Source organism: Syngnathus scovelli, chromosome 4, assembly GCF_024217435.2.
Source record: "Syngnathus scovelli strain Florida chromosome 4, RoL_Ssco_1.2, whole genome shotgun sequence".
NCBI lineage: Eukaryota > Metazoa > Chordata > Actinopteri > Syngnathiformes > Syngnathidae > Syngnathus > Syngnathus scovelli.
In genome coordinates this window covers 6,932,032-6,957,229 of record NC_090850.1, presented here as the reverse complement: position 1 = coordinate 6,957,229, position 25,198 = coordinate 6,932,032, and the positions used below count along the sequence as shown (strand labels likewise).

General features: G+C 44.1%; 1 protein-coding gene across 2 annotated transcripts; it reads right to left on the bottom strand.

The window, feature by feature from the left end:
• Positions 1 to 7,361: 7,361 nt before the first annotated feature.
• Positions 7,362 to 24,368, bottom strand: LOC125967218 (cysteine--tRNA ligase, cytoplasmic). 2 transcript variants are annotated; one of them, XM_049718049.2, is made up of 23 exons: positions 24,221 to 24,319; positions 17,012 to 17,239; positions 16,196 to 16,287; positions 15,619 to 15,707; positions 15,438 to 15,534; positions 14,684 to 14,782; positions 14,387 to 14,536; positions 14,049 to 14,189; positions 13,172 to 13,260; positions 12,981 to 13,102; positions 12,687 to 12,799; positions 12,451 to 12,579; positions 12,217 to 12,346; positions 11,044 to 11,147; positions 10,842 to 10,939; positions 9,737 to 9,926; positions 9,533 to 9,601; positions 9,264 to 9,345; positions 9,049 to 9,129; positions 8,326 to 8,393; positions 8,020 to 8,079; positions 7,845 to 7,928; positions 7,362 to 7,532 (listed from the first exon to the last, which is right to left on the bottom strand). In XM_049718049.2, exons 1-23 carry the CDS (start codon positions 24,240 to 24,242, stop codon positions 7,386 to 7,388), a joined length of 2,484 nt encoding a protein of 827 aa, XP_049574006.1. In that variant the 5' UTR covers positions 24,243 to 24,319; the 3' UTR covers positions 7,362 to 7,385. The 2 variants fall into 2 exon arrangements, with proteins under 2 accessions (XP_049574006.1, XP_049574012.1); XM_049718055.2 differs by lacking the exon at positions 17,012 to 17,239 and having other exon boundaries at positions 24,221 to 24,368.
• Positions 24,369 to 25,198: the final 830 nt, after the last annotated feature.

The window sequence follows — 25,198 nt, the reverse complement described above, 5'->3', positions numbered from 1 at the left end:
TAGCAAATTTGAATAGGTTCCCCCTTACCCCAAGCAAAGTTACAAGGGGCTACTAATTCTAACAGCCAGCCTTATTAGCATAAGTCAACCTGTGAGATGAAGTACTACCTCCCATTTTCAGATTCCTAGCCACCACCTGTTTCTAGCCAACAGTGATTCCTAGTGACTCTCGCCTCTTTCACAGCGTGGGTCGGTTACAGAGTGATGGACTTCAACCTTGAAGGTGCCTGGTCCAATCCTCAAGCTCAATGATCATGTCAAAGTGTCCTAGAGCAAGACACTGAACTTAATTTTGTCAGTTAATTTTCTGCCTTCCCTTATAGGCTGCAATGTATAATTCGGTCTGAACTCGACATACATGAGAAATAATTTTAAGATTATAAAATTGTGTTTCGCAACAAGTTCAGTTATTAGGTCTACTTATTTCCCTTCGGTTAACGTTGGCCCATAATTAGCTAACAGAATGTTCATATCTGAAGCTATTTTCATTCAAGATTCAAGAGTTTTTTATTCGCCATGTTTGAGCGTGCCAAACAAGGAATTTGACTTTGGTAAATCACAGCCTCTGTTCAACATTTAGGTGACTAACAACAACACTCAGGACATGTGAAGAACGAAAGCACCCCCTGACCTTAAACTCCCAAGAGGGCAAGGAAAAACTCAAAACTCCAGCTAGGGGAAATGAGAAACCTTGAGAAGAGACCACAGATGGGAGGGTCCCTCTTCTAGAATGACCAGGCTGCAATGGATGCAGAGAGGACACATAGTACAAACAGTGTAGACAAAAAAAAAAGGTGTGGCAAGCGGGATGTTATTGCACAGTAATGACTCGGAGACTCTAAGAGTGGTGTGAGTTCAGAGCGACAGCCTGGGGGAAGAAGCTGTCTCTGTGTCTGCTGGTTTTAGTGTACAGAGCTCTATAACGGCGTCCGGAGGGGAGTAGTTCGAACAGGCTGCAACCTGGGTGCGAAGGGTCTGTTGAGATGTTACGTGCACGTTTCCTGGTCCTGGACAGGTACAAGTCTTGGATAGATGGGAGGTTGATTCCAATTATCTTTTCTGCAATCCTTATTGTCCGTTGCAGTCTGTGCTCGTCTTGTTTGGAGGCCGATCCAAACCAGACAGTGATGGAGGTGCAGAGGACAGACTGGATGATGGCAGTGTAGAAGGTCTTCAGCAGCTCCCGTGGCAGGTTGAACTTCTTGAGCTGTCTCAGGAAGTACAGCCTCTGCTGGGCCTTCTTCCGGACAGAGTCTATGTGGCCGGTCCATTTCAGGTCCCGAGAGATTGTGGTTCCCAGGAACTTGAAGGTGTCTGATGAGAGAATAGTATTACTGCGGATAGTGAGGGGTGAAGGTGGTGAAGGGCCTCGCCTGAAGTCCACTGTCATCTCCACGGTCTTGAGCGGGTTCAGGTCCAGGTGGTTTTGGCTGCACCAGTGGACCAGCCGCTCCACCTCCTGTCTGTACGCAGTCTCATCACCGTTTTGGATCAGTCCGATGAGAGTGGTGTCGTCTGCATACTTTAGGAGCTTCACGGAAGAGTCACTTGCGGAGAAATCGGTGTAGAGGGAGAAGAGCAGTGGGGAGAGGACACATCCCTGAGGGGCTCCAGTGTTGGTGGTCAGGGTGTCAGATGTGATGCTCCCCAGCCTCACACGCTGTCTCCTGTTGGTCAGGAAGCTGGTGATCCACTGACAGGTGGAGGCAGGCACCGCAAGCTGGATGAGGTTCTGTTGGAGGATGTCAGGAGCGATGGTGTTGAACGCCGAGCTGAAGTCCACAAACAGGATCCTGGCGTACTTTCCTGGGGTGTCCAGGTGTTGCAGGATGTAGTGCAGTCCCATGTTGACCGCATCATCCACCGACCTGTTTGCCCGGTAGGCAAACTGGAGGGGGTCCAGCAGGGGGCCCGTGACATCCTTCAGGTGGTTCAGTACTAACCTCTCGAAAGATTTCATGACCACAGATGTCAGTGCAACAGGTCTATAGTCATTCATACCTGTGATGGCGGGCTTCTTGGCCACTGGAACGATGGTGGAGCTCTTGAAGCACGAGGGCACCTCACACAGCTCCAGGGAACTGTTGAAGATCCGTGCAAAGGTGGGCGCCAGCTGCTCAGCGCAGACTTTCAAGCAGGAAGGTGACACGCCGTCTGGGCCCGGTGCCTTCCTGATCTTTTGTCTCCGGAACATCTCGCGCACTTCCTCCTCGCGAATCTGGAGTGCGGGCGCGGCCTCTGCAAGAGAGAGAGTCGGTGACCACGGTGATGGAGGTGTGGACAGAGCAGTTGTGGGGGGAGGTGAGTATGTGGATTGTGCTGCAGGAGGTCCCGTTGTGTGGGAGGACCGATCAAACCTGCAGTAGAACCTGTTTAGCTGGTCAGCGAGCCTTGGGCTCTCCACAGGACGGGGGGTTCGTTTCTTGAAGCCCGTGATGCTCTGCAGGCCTTTCCACACTGTTGAGGGATCAGGATTGGCAGAGAGGTGTCTCTCCAGGCTCTCCCCGTAACACCTCCTGGCTTTCCTGAACTCTCGGTTCAGTGTGTTTCTGGTCTGCTTGAACAGGTCCCGGTCGCCGCTCCTGTAGGCCTCCTCCTTGACTTTGCGCAGCCTCCTAAGGTTCGGTGTAAACCAAGGTTTGTCGTTGTTGTACGTGCAGAAGGTCTTAGTCTGCACACACAGATCCTCACAAAAACTGATGTATGATGTGACAGTGTCAGTGAGTTCATGCAAGTCTGAATTTGCAGATTCAAAAACACTCCAATCGGTGCAGTCAAAGCAGGCTTGGAGGTCCTGCCTTGACTCCACTGTCCACTTCCTGACAGTCCTCACCACAGGCTTAAAAGTTTTTAATTTCTGTCTGTAGGCAGGGATCAGATGAACTAGACAGTGGTCCGAGAGTCCTAAAGCTGCACGAGCCACAGAGTGGTATGCATCCTTAATTACGGTGTAGCAGTGGTCCAGTGTCTGTGCCCCTCTGGTGGGACACGTTATGTGCTGTCTGTATCTGGGGAGTTCGTGTGCGAGGTTCGCCCTGTTAAGATTACCCAGAACAATGATTAGTGAATTTGGTAGAAGTTTCTCCATGTCTGTCACCTGGTCAGCCAGCATCTGCGTGGCTTCACTCGCACGTGCGTGTGGTGGGATGTAAACAGCCGCCATGACGATCGAGGAGAACTCCCGTGGTGAATAGAACGGCCGGCAGTTTATGAAAAGTGTTTCTAGGAGAGGGCTGCAAAACTCTTTCAACACCATGACATCGGTACACCAACGTTCATTAATGTAGAAACAGAGACCACCTCCCTTTGATTTTCCGGAGAGCTCCGCGCTGCGATCTGCACGCGTTAGCCGAAACCCAGCTAACTCCATGGCGTGATGGGGGGTTCGTTCGCTAAACCACGTCTCAACAAAACACAGCGCGGCGGATCTGCTGAAGTCCGTGTTCCTTGAAGTGAGGAGCAGCAGTTCGTCCATCTTGTTCGCCAGGGAGCGGACATTCGCCAGATGAATTGACGGTAGGGCAGAACGGAACCCTCTCTGCCTCAGATTTACGAGGGCTCCCGCTCGTTTTCCGCGTCGCCGCCGTCGCGCTAGCTTGTATAGCACCGCCGCTCCGGCTAAAATCTCCGACAAACAGTCTGAGTCAGAGAGAACAGGAGAGAAAATACCAGAAGAAGACTGACCGATGTTTAACAGTGCTTCTCTAGTAAAAGTGATCCGGGATGGACAGCAGAAGACACAGAAAACACACAAAATAAGACAAAGAAACAGAGAGCGACTCACCGTGGCAGCCATCCGCGGGGCAATCAGATGACGTAGACGATCATGTGCCATTTGCTCGTGCAACTACGTATATTTTGTGACAACTGTATTTAGTGTCATAACTGAAAGTTATCCATGCATAGAATTTAGAGACATTAACAAGGAGCTACTTATTGTTCCTCCTTCCTTGAAAGACAGATTAATGTTGTCACGGTCGGGTGGAGCATGGAGCAGGACGACCAAGTGCAGCTTGGACCAGGGTTTATTGGTGAACTCAAAAAAGGCAAACTGACACGACGTAACCACAATAACACGAATGACTGACCGGAACGTGAAACCAGACGACATCAGGACATGACGACAGCAAGACCGGACGACAACAGGAACCAAAAAGACCTCATGACTGGAACACACAACGTAAATCCAACACCGGACAACCACAACCAATGATCCGACAGGGTGTGAGGGGCAGACAGGATTTATATACACGACAGGTAACGAGAGGCAGGTGGGAATAATCACACTGATCATGGGCACACAGGAGGGGAGGGGCGAGCACACAGACAGAAACCAAGACAACAGACACATAGTGGAGCAGTTGGGGACGAGACGTGACAAATGTCTTGATATTTATTACATTACTTTTTATTATGACTTATTCATTTACAGAAATCCCTCGCCACTTCACGATTCATCTATCGCAGCCTCGTTGCATCGCAGGTGTTTATGAAAACAAATATTGTGGATATATTTGGTGCATCGCGGCCTCGGTGCATTATGGGTTTTTATGCAAACAAATATTGCAGATATATTCAGTGCATCGTGGCTTTTTGCGGCGTCACTTGGAGCGCAGGGCTTTGTCTGCCTATATGACTTTACAGCACACTATTGGCCGGTAGAGGAGACGTGACCAATGGGAACATGTTGATCTGTATCCTTGCCGATGATTGGCATAGAGCTGTAAACTCTAACTAGGCTTTATCTCAATCTCCTGCCACGTATCCACTACTCCACTTTGTTTGTGTCAGCAGATTCAGCAGCATCTGTGATTCGCACTTCATTTTGTTGTCACAAACGAGGTAGGACAACCAAATGCAACACGGGCTCTTTATTTGGGGAAAGTTTAAAGGAAACAAGGAGAGCTGGAATGCCGGCAGAGCAAGACTACGAGGCAAGCTGACGAGCCAGTCAGCGAGCTCGCGTCGTGCGTCATCGAAGCATAAGGGCATAGCAAAGTTATTTAAAAAGTATCTAAATATACAATAAAGTGTTTAAAAGTATGATAAAGTTTTTAAAAATAAAATTATAAAAGTCTTGCGTGGATGCCCTCGCGGTGGGCTGCAGGGGTGCGTCATCTAGTCAGCATGGCAAGAGCGGAGCCGTGACACGTTACCAGTTTAAAATGTTTAAATATTTAAGAATACAATAAAGCGTTTAAAAATAAAATGATAAAAGTCTTGTGCGGATGCCCTCGCGCTGGGCCGCAGGGTCGCATCAGCCGGCCAACACGGCGAGAGCAGAGCGGAGCCGTGACACGTTTACACTATAAAATGTTTTAAAAAGTGTTTAAAATACAATAAAGTATTTAAAAGTACAATGCAGATGCCCTCGTGCTGGGCCGCGGGGGCACGACAACCGGCCAGCATGCAAGTGCAGACACGTTTATACTTCATAAAAGGTTCATGAAAGTCTTGTGTGGATATTGTAATAATATATTTACTCTTATTAATTTTATTTATTTAAATCAATAAAGTTTCTGGAAGTCAGTTTGATGTTTTCAAAAGTGTTTAGAAATAAAAAGAAGTGTTTAAGAAAACAATAAAGTGTATAAAACCACAATAAAGGTTCATAAAAGTCTTTTGTGGCTATTGTAACAATATATTTTCTCTACTTCGCGGATTTCCACCAATCGCGAATGGTCTTGGAACCAATTATCCGTGATAAACGGGATTACTGTATTTTGTACATTATGATATTTACATTAATGAGGATGATGCAGGATCCTGTAGGGTGCATGGCAGTCAACATGTGTTTTGTGGACTTGGGGAAGGCATTCAACCGTGTCCCTCGGGGAGTTCTGTGGAGGGTGCTCCGGGTGTACGAGGTACCAAACGCACTGATAAGGGCGATTCGGTCCCTGTACCACTGATGCCAGAGTTTGGCCCGCATTTCCAGCAGTAAGTCGGATTCGTTTCCAAGGCTGCCCTTTGTTACAGATTCTGTTCATAACTTGTATGGACAAAATTTCTAGGTGCAGCCGAGGCGGTAAGGGGTCCGGATTGGCGGCCTCAGAATCACATCTCTGCTTTTTGTCTCTGACAATCTTATGTCTATTTGTGACTCATGTAATTCTAAATGTGTCCCAAAACATGTCGAGGGATTTCAAATTAATCAAATCAATTGGTGACCTTAACCTACATGCTGTGGGCACCCTACTGTCGTAACATATTAAAAAGTCTTCATAACGTCATTCCATAGTCTGTGTATTACAAATATGATATCCCAGGCTTGCCTTTAGATAAAATTCTGAGTAATAATTTGCAGCAAAGCCTTTGAATTCATGAAATCAACTTGGCTGTGATCAAAACAAATTGACACAACTTTAAGTCAAACTTCCAGTTTATTCGCTATTGCTGTTTTCAAATAAAACATTATCTTGGTCAAACCTCTGCTTCTTATTCAAATGTTCAGTTCAACTCTTATTACTGTATTCAAATCATTGTACAAGTCAAATTCAGTTTTCTTTTATTTCTCCCTTTTCATGATTATGGTACTGTTAATGTAGTAATGTAGATTATGTGTCTGGCAGTGAAACCTTGGTTGTAATTGGAACGGGACCAGGGATAAGCAGAATTGCTTCAACCCGTTAACCTTTTCGACAAGTCTTGTAAAACATAAGGTGAAATGAAGATGTAAAAATAGTATCATGTGCTGTGCTTGCTGAAATAAATCAAATCAAAATTCTTCATATGGCCATCTACTATAATATTCAATAAATTACATTGAAATACATTAAATTTTGAGTGATTTGCAGTGCCACACAATATAAATGTGACTGTTAGCTTCTTCAGATTTCTGAAACTGAATGGATCTGAAAATAGATTTAAGAACGCTGAGGATAACGGGTTAAAAACTGAATATAGCATGTGATTGGTCCACAGTAAGGATTTGGGAGAAGGCTACAAATGCCTCCATCCCCATTTAACAGCTGAGTACCTAATCTGGGTTCACTTATGAGCAGACTTGAATATTTTCCAGTGTTTGTCAAAAATTCTTCAGAGCCGATGATCTCAAGCATTTACACTGTTTTCTGGATTCTCATAAATATTTGGCTTTTAAGCAGCGATGTGTGGTCAGATTTTCACAATTATGAGCCAAACATAGCGTTAGTAGCGTGACTAAAAATCTTATCTTGTATATTTAACTTCTTTCAAGATCTTTCAAATGGTATTGGTAATTAAGCAATCAATTATTATTTATAATTAATTTATTATTGGTAATGGTAAGATTTTTTTTATAGATGTTTAAAAAAAAAAATCGCAGTTTTGGCTATGAAACTATAGACATTATCGGTTTGAAAAAACACTAAACATTGAACTGAACTTTCTGAAAATAATTTTATTTAGGTTTTTTTTGCCTCCCCTGACTGCACGCCAATGCTCAAAAGGTACTCTTTATGTATCTTTTGTTGATTTTCATAAAGCTTGCGCAGTTTCTTTTCTTGTCCTTTGCTGAGTTCCTTCCCTTCAGCATCATGTGTGGGAAAACCCTGCGGACAAATGAAGAAATGACATGACGAGACCTGTACATAGTATGTGAGAATTAATTGGTTCATATGACTCATAAAAAGATCAGGAACATCGACTTTTCCATTCGAACAACTGGAGATTGGCTATTTAGATGTGCTGACTAACCAGCCTCGCATATTATTGGTAAAATTGTCAGACATGGCCAAGATATTCCTTGCTTTCCATTGTGGGGTTCACAGGCATACTGGATTATAGAAAACGCTTGCATTTTGCTGATATTTCATTTTTTTCCAGGTGACAGCTGTAATTTGTAAACCTGTGTAACATGTTACCATTTCATCAAATTTGGAATATTTGTCTGTGTCTGTAAGGAACATCTCAAATGGAGGAATCTTCATTTTAGCAAGCTTAGCTATCTGAAACACAAAAGCCATGAACAAACAAATCAGGAACATTACAGTTTGATTAATCGCAATATTTTCACGAGCCGAAGAGGTCAAAACAAACCTCTTGTTCTTCTTTCTTCCTAGCAGCCTCCTCTTTTTTCCTCTGCTTCTCTTCCTCCATCTATGAACAAAATAGTTCACAGTTAAGTATTGTATTCACATACTGTATATTCAAAATTGGAATGGAAGAAATGACTGGTTAATCTCAGTTCCCTGCTCTTTCTTTTGTATTTAAACTTGTACTACTTTACTTACATTATTATGAAGCGACACATACATATCAAACTTGAGAAAATCCTGTCACTGGCAAAGAAACCTTTGTTCCAACTCACACTGCAATGTACATGGTACCACTGCCTCTCTTTACCTTGATCATTTCATTGCGTTCCTTCAATAAAATCTCCTTGTCCACCAGTTTCACCACAGTTGGCAGTCCTGCAACAAAGTCACACTGCATAACTACATCATCTTAATAATACTGAATTTGGCCTTAGCTGTGGTATTTACAAAAATAAAAACTTTTGTGGGTAATAGTTTGACAAGCACAAATATACACAGCGCTCCTCCTACTTTGCTTCTCTAAAGACAGGAGTGCTGAACGGGTCGAGGGTACTTGACCTGCGGTCACCAGCCAGCTAGCACTCGGAGTAGTTGAGTTGTTTGTATTTTTTGTCTAGTCTTATTTCAAGCTTGTTTGTTTGATCTGCAATGCGGCGATGGCATTGGCAAAGACAGGGAAACCTGAGGACCAGGAGCAGCATTTTAAAACTAACGAAAGTGACATTTGTGCTCTTAACACGCAACATAAGTGCATCCTGACTCCCTGGTTCAGTAGGCCGTCATTTCCTTTTTACAAACTCACCTATCTTGTATCCGATTTATTTTTCTGTTTTGCTCACGTTTAAGCCCGTAACACCGGCGCACAAGATGCAGCATCGGCGTTTGATGTCGAAAGAAAGAAAAAGAGAGCGAGAGCGCGATATAGATATACTACAGCCACATACAGTACTGTACTGTCAATTCATATCCACACAACTAAATGGCACACAATTACTTACTTACAATGATATAAAACAGGATGTTATGTTACCTTCATGATCTTCGAGTCGGACACCCAGCTCCGGTAATTTAACATCACGGACATCGTCACAAAGCACCAGCAACTCCATGACTGGTAGAAAAATACAAAAAACGAATACTTACACTGCTAGTGGAAAAAAAAAAAACTTTTGCTTACTGTTTTTTGTGCAACACTTGAAATGTTACAAGTCAAATCAAAGCAGAGCAGAAATCTACAGGTCTTACCCTTCTGCTGTCTGGCAATTATTCGTACTTGCTCTCGGAAAGTAGACAGAACTGAAAGGTAAGGCATCACTGTGCTCTCCAGCTAAAAAAGACAGCATAAAAACTATTAATATTTATATTAAACCAGCCACATGAAAGACTGCATTTGTTGTCTTAACAAATTTTATACATATAATTTTGTATATAAATTCTACTTATGCTATCGCAAAATAAGTGGTGTCCAGCAAATATTAGAAATGACTGGTGATAGAAAAATGGCTCTGTCTTACGTCAACGCTCTGTTCTTGTCCTCCAACTGGGAAACCAATGGGCTCTGAACCTTCAATTGCACCAAATATCTAGAAGACATCAATAACTTTTTTATGAGAAGCTCTGACATGAAAACACAGACCAAATAAAGCTTTCACATTGTTATAATTTAAAAGTCGTTAATCAGGATGCACCAGAGGGCTTTTTTGTTTTTCTTTTCTCACCTTGAGCATTTTGGTGAGATACATGGCAATACTTTCCATCAGCATGCGGTTGGGTCTCAGCTTAGCACCTTTCTTGCTGGCGATGTAGCTGTTGCTCTGATTAACCAGCTGCCTCATCTCCTCCATGGCTGTGCGGGTGTCAATGTTGTCACACAGAGCCACGTGGATGGCCGCCTTCTTGTCGTAAAAACTAGAGGACACAGATGATACACCTACCTATTAGGCAGTACACTGAAAGACTTGAGGAAATAACTTCTGACATACATACTTTGTTACTATTAATACACGTTACTAATGATCTAATAAAAAACAGTACAGTTATCATTTTTAGTCCCAAAACAATTATAAGGCATAAGATGTACTTTTATTGTAACCAAAACAGAGGGTTCTGGAGGGGTTCTGCTGAGCATGAGGGGATACCAAGAGGGGCCGGGCTGGCTGTGCATTTGGGATTAAATACATAAGTGATGCTTTTACACTGTTGGGGAGAGTGAGGTGGTGGCCAGTAAATTTATAAGGGTGGCCGTGGCCATCCCCTTGTGGCGCCATTGAAGCAATTGTTGCTCCTTGGTGCTGGATGAAGACAAGTCTGTCCTGAGTAAAGCTTCTCCAAAACAGGACAGATAGTATTCAATAAACTACCCAAAGCAGAGGTACTTTTTTTTCATAGTTTTTCTGATTGCTAGTCGTAACAATACAAAAGTTATCTGGAGGGGTTTTTTTTTTTTCCTGGTCTTTTTTGTTTTCCATGTTTTAATTTCTATTTTGTTGTGTTTTGGTGTTGATTCAATTAAAATTAGTTAAGCTGAAAAATGTAAAAAATCTTAGCCTATTGAAATTATTAGGTTTTTTTGGCCTTTAAATATTTGTGTAGCGCTATGCAGAGAAAATACATAAAATTGATTAAAAATTACATTACAGCCGAGCTTTCGTTTTGTTATTTAACAATTTTGCTTTTACTTCATAATCTCCTAAATTTGTAGAAGGGTGGAGCAGACAACAACAGAACCACATTTTTGTCCGTTTATTTGTAACTTTTTATTATGACGACTGACCAGAGAAGATATCAACTCCAATATGCGACGCCGCGTTTCTTTTCTCTTACCTTTCGTTAAGTGCCACCTCTGCTACATCCCACTTTTCAAACTGCCCTGTGATGTCAGTAGGTGCACGCAGAATGTCCTTCACATTCAAGAAAAACTCCTGTTCACAAAAGGAAAGAAAAGAACACAACATATTAATTATGAAATTATTTAGGATAAACAGATTTTTTTGAGAGAGAGATTTATTTGGCCAGTATCACATACATTCAGGAACTTCTCATACTGGACAACTAACTCCATAGTGTTGGGGGAGTAATCCAAGGTATCTTTCCACGAATGCATCAAGAAAGCAAGACGGAGCTGGCGGGCTGCAATAACAAACAGGAACACAGACTTATTATTTCAAGACTATTTTATTTCAAATATGAAAAGAAAAAGACAAATTATGTGTTAAAACAGACATTTGATGTGTGGATTTGCTCACTTTTAAAAAAGGAACACTTCACAGGAGCTTTACTATCAAATACTATTTTATAAAATTGACATCTTTGAGCTGCACAAATTTAATTCCCTTTTGATCTAATAATGACCTGTTCTGGCATCATTTTTTTCTCTTGGGAATTGATGTATAGTTTGTGTTGCCAATCTTTTGGCCATTGACTGGCACACAGAAAGGCAGCTTTGATGTTTGATCAATGAGCATACAGTACGTAATTAGGAATTTCAATTCTAAATGAAGCGGTTGGGTGAGTTAATGTAACTTTTAAAAATTCTAATAGGGTCAAATTAGGATCTTAAAATCTGGTTTCAATTGACTTAATGTATTATTTTATTCACGTTCATTTATATAGCTACAAAATACCCCAGTTTTTGTGTTTTTATCATTCACGAGGAGCATTACCATAGTGACCATATTAAAGGGTTGTTGTTTTCCTGGTGATGGGTTGCCGATCCGCCAAAGTTATAGACTTTTATGAATCATTTATATATCTACAAAATACCCCAGTTTTTGTGTTGTTTTTATCACTCATGAGGAGCGTTACCACAGTGACCATATTAAAGGGTTGATGTTATCCTAGTGACGGGTTGCCGATCCGCCAAAAGTTCTAGACTTTTATGAATCGGTCTGTGGTGGAAATAAGTTGGGGACGACAGCTGTACAGTACATCTTGGCTTCAAGTGTCCTCACAAATTATGTCTGCCTCTAACAAATCCAAGGCTATAAAATTTTTATCTTGCATGACATTGGTGTTTACACAAAGTCTCTGGTCCATAAATACAAATTGGCCATTTCCTTCACTGTGTAAAACCAGGAACAAATCAAGTGTGATTGGTGTCGTCAACCCCTTTCACTCAAATTCATTGAGCACAACATTTTTTTTTTTATGCTCAGGCAGTCAGTTAAGAGTACAAGGGAAAAAAAGATAACTAAAAAACCTGTGTTTTTTGCCAAGGCTTCCTTAATGGTAATAAAATTCTTCAAAGATTTGGACATCTTGCATCCTGCAATCGTCAGGTGACCAGTGTGCAAGAAGTAACGGACCCAATGATCATTCTCAAAGAAAGCCTACGAAGAACAAAAACACAAAACATAGTTGGTCTCGGTAACGATCAGAAACTGCCAATGTTTCACATAACATTAATATTAAAACTTTTTCGTCAGTTTTGTACCTCAGACTGAGCCAGCTCGTTGTCATGATGGGGGAATCTGAGATCAAACCCACCACCGTGAATATCCATCGACTCCCCCAAGATGGAGCCGGCCATGGCCGAGCACTCAATATGCCAGCCAGGCCTTCCCTATTAACACATTAAAAAAAAAAAAAAAAAATCCAATGTTTTCCAAACTTTTAGCAATTGTACATAAAGGTCTCTCAAATGGGAAGCAAAAAGGAAACTCATCTTACTTTTCCCCAAGGAGAGTCCCATGAAGGCTCTCCGGGCTTAGATGCTTTCCACAAGGCAAAATCATTGGGTGATTTTTTCTCACTTAACTGGTCGGCAGAAATACTGAGGTCACCTAAATGTTGTTTTTTTTTTTTTTTTAAATACACACGACAAAAAATTATAGAGTCTATGGGTGGTACTTTCAAGTTTTGAAAGTAGGCATTTTAGGATTTAGGAACATGGTGTCCCAAAAATATATAAACAAGCTAGCTCATGGTTATCATTGTTATCATTCCAAACATGGTATCATGTACCTTCTCCCTCTTGTAAAGCCTTCTGATCTCCAACTGCCTCTGGCACAAGTTTGGCATACGAGTGTTTTGGACAGGCATCAAACTTTGCAGTGTTAAAGTAAACAGAGCTATTTGATTCATACCTGAAAACAACATTTTACTCATTAGCATTTATACTGAAATGATAAATATTATGTTACACTCTACTTTACCCATAGCCATTTGAGACAATCTTCTTCACAAACTCCACAATTTCTGGCACATATTCACTGACACGGGTAAGGACATCAGGAGGAAGAACCTAGAAAACAAAGATAATCTTGGGACAAGTGCAGTCTTCACTTCCAGATTTAAATGAGCTTCTTTAAATTTTTACAAATATTTTGGAGATGTTTTATTTTGCTCCCTATCATCTTTGTGAATGTGATGCAGTCAAAAATTTGGGTGCATCCAAGTTTAGTGCTGGTGCAACCAAGAAAAAAAACATTAGGTGCATAAGTGCAACCTGTGCTAAAAGTTCATCTGGAGCCCTATTCATCACAGCAGATATAGTAACTTTTGTGACGAGCCTAAATACAATGATAATCATATTAAGCCAAATTCAGAGTACAAAACTCAAATGTTGCTGTTGGGGTTTTTCAGATTATCCTTATCGTATGATTATGTTGAAATGCAACCGGTAATAAATAACCTACCTTGTCCCATCCTCCACAAGGTCGTAAAACATCCCCTGATATGTTTTGACTAGAGCACAAGGCCTTCCTATTCAACCTACTCTTACCCCCACTCTGTTTCTCTTAATAAATATGCCTTTGTAGTTGGGAGAGGCTCCAGATTTCATTCCTGTAGCGAGTGATCTCTCCACCTGCAGGTGTCTAAAAGAACTTGCTTGTCTACCGTGTGGTTCTTGCAAAATAAGTTGGAGTGAGCAAATCTCTAACAGTTGCCATTTTTTAGCTTTCCAATATCTATTTTATTTTTAAAGCAACACATTGATTCATTACCACCATTTCTCTTTGGTAACCAACAAGACAGAGTAGTTTATGACACACTGTTACCTTTCGTATTAAACTGCACCGTGCCACTTACATTCAAGGCGTCCATGTCTTTATGGTACTCTCCCTCCCAAAATGTAGGCAGAATAGCAAAGATTGAGTTGTCTGTGACTTCACTTCCAAACTGACTGTCCAGCCAGTCAGACAGCATGTCCTTGGAATTTGCCAGCAGTGCCTAGAAGAAAGACAACATTTTATAATAGTACTGTATTTTAATGTTAAACAAATTGACAGAATACTGAAACTATATATTAAAAGATAAAGCCAAAATGTAAACACAGTTATTTGTCCAAATACTAAATATAAAATAAAACAAAGTTGTTGCCTTGTGAAGGAAATACATTTGTGGTTGTAATTAAGGTTAAGTCTTACCTGGGCCAGAGGTTGCACGATGTCATCTGCAGCTTTACTCTCCAATGCTGCCTGCAGAGGCTGCAGAGCACTGGTGATGGCAGCATCAAGCCTTTCAAGCATCTGTTTTTTATCTGCGTCAGTAGTTGAGGCCAAGCGAGCCTGAAAGGGCTGAGGATAACAAGTAAGCACGTTCAAATCACAGAGCCACTGGTAACCTATTGTAGAATGTCCATAGTTAAAATTTGATGGTACTTGTTTGGACACACAAACTTAGGGATGACAATGACATCAAAGTTTATTTTTGTAACTTCTCACCACTCGGGCAGTCATCACATCCTTCAGTATTTGAACAGCTTGTGGTTGCTTCTCCTTGTACTGGTCCATTAGGTAGTTCTGACGTGCCCTTTTAATTATCTGACAGACAAATGGTTACAAATCAATTTCTCGATCGACGGCTTAAAACATGAAGTATAATAAGCATCACAGTCCCTTAATTTCCCTCAGTGGAAAAATAAAATGTCTTTTAAAATGGTAAAAAACACTAATCAGGGCTCTGTGGTCATCTCAAGGTCTGTTCACCAAGTGTTGGTTAATATTCTTTAAGTTAGCGTTACAAAGTTGAGGAATCTATGAGTCGAGCAAGAAGAATATCATCTGTGTAAGAATAGCAACAGAACGTTTTGACCATCTGACCGGTGAGTCAACTTATATATTTTAAACCAGGGGTTACTACTACTATCAGTACGCAAGTCAGTGGAGGTTCTAGCATGAATTTGTGAGACACCCCTTTGGTCACACGTGCAGTTTTCTTTACGATTCCGAGGTGCGTGTTTCCTACTTATGAGTCAGAGGCCAGATGTTCTTCGAACACGAGTGACCTCAGGTAGGTTTTTATCAACGCACAAGTACTCTGCTTGAGGAAGTTAAAAGATTCCACAAGGGGGCACAATTTAGTGTCCCTCCTTGTTTGCCATTCTGTGAGTCTGAGCAGCATAATACCCAACTTTGAGCATACTCGTTAACTCTAGTTATTGCATTAACAAATTGCTACTTTATAGCTTGTACATACTTTGTCATCGATGTCTGTGATGTTCATGCAGTAAAAAACATCATACTTGAAGTAGTCCTTCAGTACTCTTCGCAGAATATCAAAAGAGATGTATGATCTGGAAAGACATTCGGAATGAGAACTTATTTGTACTTTAGTGTGGTGGTGACAGGTGGAATGTTTTTCACTGTGTCCCGTTTACCGGGCATGTCCCATGTGGGAGGCATCGTACACTGTTGGACCACAGCTGTACCATGTGACCTTCTTTCCATTCTGAGGAACAAAGAGTTCCTGAAATAGTTCACAGAAAGCAAGTTAATAACTACAGATTACATGTTTTGTTGTAAACACTTCCTGGACCCTTATTTTTGAGGGCTATTAGAGCTGCATGTGTCGATAGACATGTCAAATAGAAATATATAATGCATTGGTATTTACAAGCCTATGTGACCTATGTGAAAATGCCACTCAAAACATTAACAGTAAAGTATTTTCAAGATGGCAACATGTAGTAATTCCATTTCTTCACTCAAACAACAAACAAATTGAAAATCAAATATGTTGTGTTCATATGGTAATGATCCATTTTCTTTGTTCTTTCTACATGTTTGACACAATGAGAACTATAAAAAAAGCAGGCCTTTTATAGAAGACGTTTTACGAACCGCACTAATGTGCACGGTCTTTATTTAACTGAGGTTCATAGAGCTCTAATTTTGGGAAGTTTTTTTCAACACCAAAAACAATGATGCATTTGATTTAATAAATATCTTCACTACCTTTGCTCTGGTGAGACTATTATAGAGTCTGAGTTGGGGAACATCTGTTCCAGCTGGTGGAGACCACTGAGGCTGTACCCTCTTTCCTTTCCCTGAAATCAGATTGTCAAATGTATTAAACAGGGCCAAAACATACTTCATTTGGCGAACGTCAATACATTCCATGCAACCATTGGACCTTCTACAAACAAGGATACTAGATGAATTGGGTCCACATTTAGTTATAAGGCAATCCATGAAAGCACAAGTCCCACCCCTCTATTGGACCACAATATCCCAGTGTCCATGCATTAGAGTAGGCAAGATAACATTTGGTAGGTCACTAACTCTTTTTCCACAAATGCGACTTCACATTTTGATCGCTCGCTCTCGTGTATGCATATTTGTAACACGATCTATCCAATTTGGAAGGTCACTAATTTTTTTCCCACAAATGTGATTTCACATTTTGATCACTTGCTCTTGTGTATGCATATTTGTAACATGATTCATAACATCCATCACATGACTGCTCATAATCTCTCCTAGTGACTGATAATGACTACTCAAAGCAGTTGGTCCTGCTGTCACACTGGCCTGCGCAGCAACAAAACTACTTTCATGGCAAAACTAATATTAGAGCATCTATTTTTTTTTCCATGTTTTTCCATTTTGAAAACATGTAGCATATGCAGGCACGTGTCCGACAAACAGCAAGTGTTACCGCTAGTGTTTATATTGGGGGCGACTAACCACTTTCCCTGCCTGAGGACGTCAATGTCCTAACTGGTTCCACAGACAAGTCTAGCCTGCTGAGGTCTTCAACTGTCTACTCACTGCTGCTGTCTGGGCTCAGGTCTTGCTGGAGGCATGTTATGTGTCTGTACCAACGCAGAGCGTGGACATGTTGTGGGTCTGGGGGCCTGTGGAGAAGCTTAAGTGCCTGCTGGTCAGCCTGAGAAGGGCTGAAACCAGCCAGGTAGCTGCGAGTTGTTAGGTAGTCATTCAGTGCTGCTGCAAGTGCAGCATCCTCTTTTATTTGGAGCAAGAAGCCATACTCAAAGACTGCAAAATAGAAAGAAAGCAAATAGTTGCAGATAAGACTAGGCTGCACCAGCCTGAAACAATCAGTAACAGGTTTCCCCCCGACCAGCCGCGATTAGTTTCACCAGTGAAAGGACAGTGCAAAGAAGGGAATTAGCAAAAAGCTCATGAAACATTTGCAGCAACTCACACTCCAGTTTGTCATCTATTGTATTTTGATTTCGTCTTTGATAAGGTGATGCCTGACTGTTGCCAAGTGTCATTTTCTCCTCGCAATACATGACAGAATGTACCACTGAATGTGATGCACCCTTCATGGTACAGAAATGAGAAGCTTGAAAAAGAAAGAAAGAAAGAAATGCTTTCTGAGGTATCAGAGCAATTGCAATATTCTTATTTGGCTAATTACTTCTAATGTTTTTGTGATATACAAAATAAGACCAACATCTTGGTTATGCATTTAAAGAAACATCATTATCCACAAAAATTAGGTCACAGTTATGAATATGATCAATCTTAAACCATGGGTGTATTAATCCATCAACAGATAAAAACAAATGAAAGATGACCAATTATTTGGATCCTTTGGGGGGAAAAAGCACGGGAAATTCCTAGTCTATTTTGTAAACTAAAAGTGAAACCGAACGTTTTCCTTTAAGCATCCTCCAATTACTAAGAATGAAAATGAAGCAAAGTCAAAACGAAACCGAAAATATTCTACTGACGATTGGGGGTGGGGCTCTGCTTAACCCCCGTACAGAAAATACTGTTACATTTTAATCAATTCGTGCGCACGACCATAACCGCAACTCATTTTAAATTCAACTTGAAGATTTAAATCGAATTGTAGTTGTCATTTATTTTTTCGTTTTTTTGTCTCGTCAATTGTCGTAACTTTACTTCCGGTTTTATTTTGTCATCCCTTCCGTTTCAGTTCGTGTTTCCTTCCTCGGTGTTTGGTTGTCTTGTCTTCCCTGATCCCGATTGTGTGCACCTGCGTAATCGACACTAATTGTCATCACCTGTGTCCCCGCCCTTTTGTGTGTATTTAGTCCGTGTCTTCCCCTTGTCTTGTGCCAGTGTGTCTTGCCTCGTCCCGACCACCAGCGATCCCTTGATGTCCGAACTCTCTGTAAGAACCCTCCTTTTTGTCTCGCCACCGAGCGACGCTTTTGTTTGTGCCTTGGTCTCCATCGCCTTTTTGTCTCGCCCCAGTGCGACTCCTTTAGTTGGTACTTTTTGCTAAGTGTTTTCCCTCGTAAGAGGCGTTTTGATTTGTACTTTTAGCCTTTTGACTCGCCTCAGTGCGACACCTTTTGTTTGTACTTTTTGCCACGTGTTTTCCCTCGCAAGAGGCGATTTGATTTGTACTTTTGCTCAGTGTGCTTGCTGGAATAAATCCCAGAAAGAAACGACTCTGCATCCGAGTCCTCCGTCTTGTCCCCTGCCTGACAGTACACACTGGCCAGTCATGGACTCGGCAGAGTCGGAGCACCTGTGCGCCGCAGTGCGTTCCCATGCCTCACAGCTCGCCCAGCACCAGAAGCAAGTGGGCGACTTGGGGAAAGAAATCCGAGGAATCGCTAAGTGCCAAGAAGAATTCAGAGGAGCGGTCGCCACCCAAGTAGCACAGCTGGGTCAGCAAATGCAGGACGTGCTCTCGCTCTTGAACGCGGGACCAGCAGCGACTTCCAGTACACCCGCTGCTTCCTCAGTTACTCCCCTTGCCATAGCTCCCATGACCGACGGTGCCAGACTGGCTCCTCCAGAGCGCTACTCCGGTGAACCCGGCCTTAGCCGGGCATTTATTACAGAATGCGGGATGCATTTTGAGAGGGCCCCAGCAGATTTCCCCACCGAGCGCTCCAAGGTGGCCTACATGGTTTCATACCTGACGGGAAGGGCCCGCACGTGGGCCACCGCGGAATGGGCCAGGGATTCCGTCTCCTGTCACTCTCTCCCCGCTTTCATCAAGGCTCTGCGAACGGTGTTCGATCCAATCTCCGCTGACCGAGAAAAGGCTCGCCAACTCTGTCAGATAGTCCAGGGACAAGACACCGTCGGGGACTACGCCATCCGGTTCCGCACGCTGGCCGCGGAGTGCGGTTGGAACGCGACGGCACTATATGACGTCTTCCTCCGGGGCCTCTCTGGGTCCATACAGGATCAGCTAATCCCCTTAGACCTTCCCACCGACCTCGACGCCCTCATCGCTCTGGCTATCCGCACTGGCAACCGGCTGCAAGAGTGGAGGAAGCACCGAAGCAGGACCACCCCCGCCTTCGTCCCAGTAGCCGGCCCTGACGTTCACCACTCCAGGCTGGACGGGGATCGGCAGCGCCAGGAGCCAGAACCGAGGCAGTTGGGCAGAGCTAAGTTGACCGAGGAGGAGAAGTTACGGCGACGCCGAGAGGGAAGATGCTACTACTGCGGTGAGCTCGGACACCTCCTTCTCTCCTGTCCAGTAAGGAGGACCCTGAAGGTGAGCGCCTTCTCTGCGGCTCCGTCCCCGGAGCGAGTGCTTCCCAAGGGCAGGATTACACACTTGGGAAGAGAAATAGAACTCGAAGTACTAATAGACTCAGGAGCAGATGAAAGCCTGATAGACTGGGCATTTGCTCGCCGGTGGGGGGTAAAGACTGAGCTGATGAACACCCCCGTGAAAGCTAAGGCACTCAATGGACAGGCACTTTTTGAAATAACTCACATAACAGAACCAGTCTCGTTGTCGATAGGTCCCCACCAGGAGAATATAAGGCTACATGTCGTGACCTCTCCAATGAACCCTCTCATTCTCGGGTATCCATGGCTTCAACGCCACAACCCCGTCATAGACTGGGGATCAGGGGAAATAACGGGATGGGGTCCCGACTGTCATGATTCCTGTGTCAGGTCTAACCCGCGCGCTGTGCCTCCTGCTCGAGACGCGCAAACCCCCGACTTAACCGGGGTCCCTGCGTGTTACCACCCATGGGCCGAGGTATTCAGCAAGGCCAAGGCTACCTCCCTACCTCCCCACCGTCCGTATGATTGCGCCATTGAACTCCTGCCGGGTTCAACTATACCTAAGGGGAGGCTTTATTCTCTTTCGGGCCCCGAAAAGCAAGCCATGAACGAATATATAGACTCCTCCCTGCAAGCAGGACTGATTCGACCATCATCGTCGCCTGCGGGGGCGGGGTTCTTTTTCGTGGACAAAAAGGACGGCACCCTACGCCCCTGTATTGATTATAGTCCTCTCAATCAGATCACAATCAAGAACCGGTATCCGCTCCCACTGATGTCGACCGTGTTCGACCAACTACAGCAAGCCCGGGTGTTTACAAAGTTAGATTTGCGCAACGCATACCATCTAGTGCGCATCCGAGAAGGGGACGAATGGAAGACCGGGTTCAACACCCATCGAGGACACTTCGAATACTTAGTCATGCCATTTGGTCTCACCAATGCTCCCGCTGTGTTTCAGGCCATGATCAATGATGTTTTGAGAGACTGTTTGGACCGTTTTGTATATGTATATTTGGACGATATTTTGATTTATTCCCCAGATCTGAGGACCCATAGGATTCACGTCGAGACGGTGCTGCGACGTCTTCTTGCACACAAACTATACGTAAAGGCCGAGAAAAGTGAATTCCACAAGGACACCGTATCTTTTCTCGGCTTCATCGTGGCCCCGGGCAAGGTTGAGATGGACCCGGCGAAAGTCAGCGCGGTTAAGGAATGGCCTACCCCCGACTCACGCAGAAAGGTGCAGCAATTCCTGGGCTTTGCCAATTTTTATCGGCGGTTCATCAAGGGCTTCAGTGCCACGGTGGCTCCCTTGCACGCACTCACGTCTCCTAAGGTCCCCTTCCGCTGGTCAGCAGAGGCGGAGGCGGCCTTCCAGGAGCTAAAGAACCGTTTCAGCACCGCTCCCATCCTCACGCTTCCTGATCCGTCGCAACAGTTTGTGGTGGAGGTGGACGCCTCCAATCAAGGAGTCGGGGCCATCCTATCACAGAGAGCCAAGAGCGACAACAAACTACACCCGTGCGCGTTCCTGTCTCGACGGCTGACGCCCGCCGAACAAAATTATGATGTGGGGGATCGCGAACTGTTGGCAGTTAAACTGGGACTGGAAGAATGGAGACATTGGCTGGAGGGTGCTCAGCAGCCCTTTTTGGTTTGGACAGACCATAAAAATCTTGAATACATCAAGTCAGTGAAAAGATTGAATTCCCGCCAAGCCCGCTGGTCACTTTTTTTCAATCGCTTTAACTTTTCTCTATCTTACAGACCGGGATCCAAAAACACCAAGCCTGACGCCCTCTCCCGTGTTTACAACTCAGATCCAGAACTCAAGAAACCCGAATCCATCCTGCCTCCTCATTGCCTGGTGAGAGCAGTGACCTGGCCAATCGAAGGCCGGGTACAGCAGGCCAATGGAAACAAGCCACCCCCTAGTGGCTGCCCGGAAAACAGACTTTTTGTCCCAGATCAATTCCGATCCCAAGTCATCCATTGGGCTCACACCTCCAGACTCTCTTGTCATCCAGGCATGCGCAGAACCCTGTTTGTCATCCAGCAGCGATTCTGGTGGCCCTCCATGAGGGCTGACATCAAAGAATACGTGGCAGCCTGTCCCGTCTGCGCCCGGAACAAGAACTCCCACGGCGCCCGTATGGGGTTGCTGCATCCCCTACCCATTCCTTCGCGTCCATGGGCAGAGATATCCATGGATTTCGTCACCGGACTTCCGGTCTCGCATGGGCGGACCACCATACTCACAGTAGTAGACAGATTCTCAAAGATGGCTCACTTTATCGCCTTGCCCAAGCTCCCGTCCGCTAGACGAACAGCCATAGTAATGATGGACCACATATTCCGGGTTCATGGGTTCCCGAAAGACATTGTCTCCGATAGGGGGCCCCAATTCGTATCCAGGTTTTGGAGGGAGTTTTGCAGGCTCATAGGGGCAACCGTGAGTCTCACATCAGGTTATCATCCGGAGGCGAACGGGCAGACGGAACGGGTCAACCAGCAGTTGGAGACAAGTCTCCGCTGCCTGGTCTCCCAGAACCCCGCCTCATGGAGCAAGAACCTCTCCTGGGTGGAGTATGCCCACAACTCCCTGCCCACCACGGCCACAGGTATGTCCCCATTCAAATGTGTGTATGGCTACCAGCCCCCAGTCTTCCCTGACAGTGAGCCGGAGGTGACGGTGACTTCGGCCCACGCCTTGGTGCGCCGCTGTCATCGCGTCTGGGCGGCGGCTCGGGCCACGCTGGTCCGACAGGGGGACCGGGTCAAGCGGATGGCGGACCGGAGGAGACGTCCGGCGCCCGTGTACCAGCGAGGGCAACGTGTCTGGCTGTCCGCCAAGGATCTTCCCCACCGGGGGGACTCCAGGAAACTGGCGCCTCGCTTCGTGGGTCCGTTCCCCATCGCCAAGGTCGTGCACCCGGCTGCGGTGCGTCTCCGCTTGCCCAGGTCCCTTGCAGTCCACCCCACCTTTCACGTCGGGAAGGTCAAGCCGGTGGTGGACAGTCCATTGGTGCCGGATCCTGCGCCGCCTCCGCGGACTGTGGGAGGTGGGACGGTCTACACCGTAAAACAACTATTGGATGTGCGCAGAAGAGGCCGGGGCTGGCAGTACCTGGTGGACTGGGAGGGTTATGGGCCGGAGGAGCGGCAATGGGTGCCGCCTAGTTATATTTTGGACCCGGGACTATTTGATGACTTTTATGCGGCTCACCCTGGGGCTCCTGGGCCGTCTGGGATCCGGCCCTAGGGGGGGGGGTTCTGTCATGCGGTCGCGTTTATTTTTTCGGTTTTTTGTCTCGTCAATTGTCGTAACTTTACTTCCGGTTTTATTTTGTCATCCCTTCCGTTTCAGTTCGTGTTTCCTTCCTCGGTGTTTGGTTGTCTTGTCTTCCCTGATCCCGATTGTGTGCACCTGCGTAATCGACACTAATTGTCATCACCTGTGTCCCCGCCCTTTTGTGTGTATTTAGTCCGTGTCTTCCCCTTGTCTTGTGCCAGTGTGTCTTGCCTCGTCCCGACCACCAGCGATCCCTTGATGTCCGAACTCTCTGTAAGAACCCTCCTTTTTGTCTCGCCACCGAGCGACGCTTTTGTTTGTGCCTTGGTCTCCATCGCCTTTTTGTCTCGCCCCAGTGCGACTCCTTTAGTTGGTACTTTTTGCTACGTGTTTTCCCTCGTAAGAGGCGTTTTGATTTGTACTTTTAGCCTTTTGACTCGCCTCAGTGCGACACCTTTTGTTTGTACTTTTTGCCACGTGTTTTCCCTCGCAAGAGGCGATTTGATTTGTACTTTTGCTCAGTGTGCTTGCTGGAATAAATCCCAGAAAGAAACGACTCTGCATCCGAGTCCTCCGTCTTGTCCCCTGCCTGACAGTAGTAGTCTAACTACGAAACATATATTGGAAAACGGGTGACAGCTTAATAAAAAATTGAAAAAGCCTTTGTGCAGTATTTCCTGTATATTATGTCTTCATAAATGACAATATTACATCAGACACAAAGTTTTGAAAAAAAATACACACACACACACACACACACACACACACACACACACACACACACACACTAGGTATTTGAAATTTTATCCATGTGGTCAGAACATGTCAAGGTTCAAAATTGCAACGTAGTGTCATTTCTAAGTTAATTAATTTCGTGTTACATTGTTTAAACACCCGATTAGTTACAGATACGCTTCCAAAGTTTATGAATAAATACTTGCAAATAGTCTATTTCATCACATAAAATGAGAAACCTTAAGAATAATAATTATGATGATAATAATAACAATAAAAATCATTGTGCATATTATTCCAAAGTACCAAAATGTCCAGGTTTTTCCAGCGAGTGCAGCAACGACTGTCACGCAGCTAAGCATGCCCACATTTTACAATCAGAAAGCTAGGCTACGTGTTATATGAGTGACAGTTCAACGACATTTTAAAACTAGACTACGAGAAGATAAATTAGGAAAAATTACCTTGTTCTCCTGTGATCGACATTTCTACGGCGCAAAGCTACTGAGGGCTGATGCAACAATAGTGTGCGAGGCAGGACTCTGGAAGAAACGGGGCTTTTATATGTTCATGGTCGGAACTAATGCACTCCAAGGCACTTGAACAGCGGGAATTAAAAAAATGTAGGACCACTACTCCGGAAGTTTGTCCTGCAAATGCCTGTGTTTACAATATTCTCAGCTATATTCTATATGCAATATTCTAAAAATAATGGCGTTTAGAACACCAATTAAATGTAGAGTGTAGCTTTTCAGTTTGCGCTGCAAAATGTCTCTCTTCAAGGAGCACATTGATAAATTGACTCGGGTTTACGAGCGTTATACAGAGTATGTTAGAAGGAACCCAACTGCAACGGCACAGGTGGAGAGCACAGTTCGGACTATTTCTTACCTAATCGCAGGTGAGTGACTTCCCAGAATATTTAAGGCGCTTAAAACGGTCATAAGAAAAACAATTAGTAATAATAATACGGCGGTTCACATGAAGAAACCATCATTAAACACTGATTCTTTTTTGCAGGAAGATTTGCAGATTCCCATGAACTATCTGAACTTGGTAAGAAAAAAAATAGTCTATGCACAGTCGCTTACTGATTTATCAGAAAGATACATCTCTGTGACATTTGACTATGTTTCGTAATGCTCCATAAATTGATTACTAGTTAGCCAAGTTAGTTACTAGGGAACTAGAAAGATAATACATTTTATTTATTACACATCCCAATGCTGTAATAAGTGTGTTGTACTTGCCGAAATAAACAAACAAACAAACAAACAAACTCAGATCAAATCCCAACAAGAAATCTAGAAAGGACTAAAACATATGGTACAACAAACAAATCACCGTTCTAATACAAACACTCGAATTTGATTTCTGTACAGACAGAATGAGTGCTCCCATTTACAGTAGCTGTGGTGTGAATGTGAGTGTGATTTTTTTTC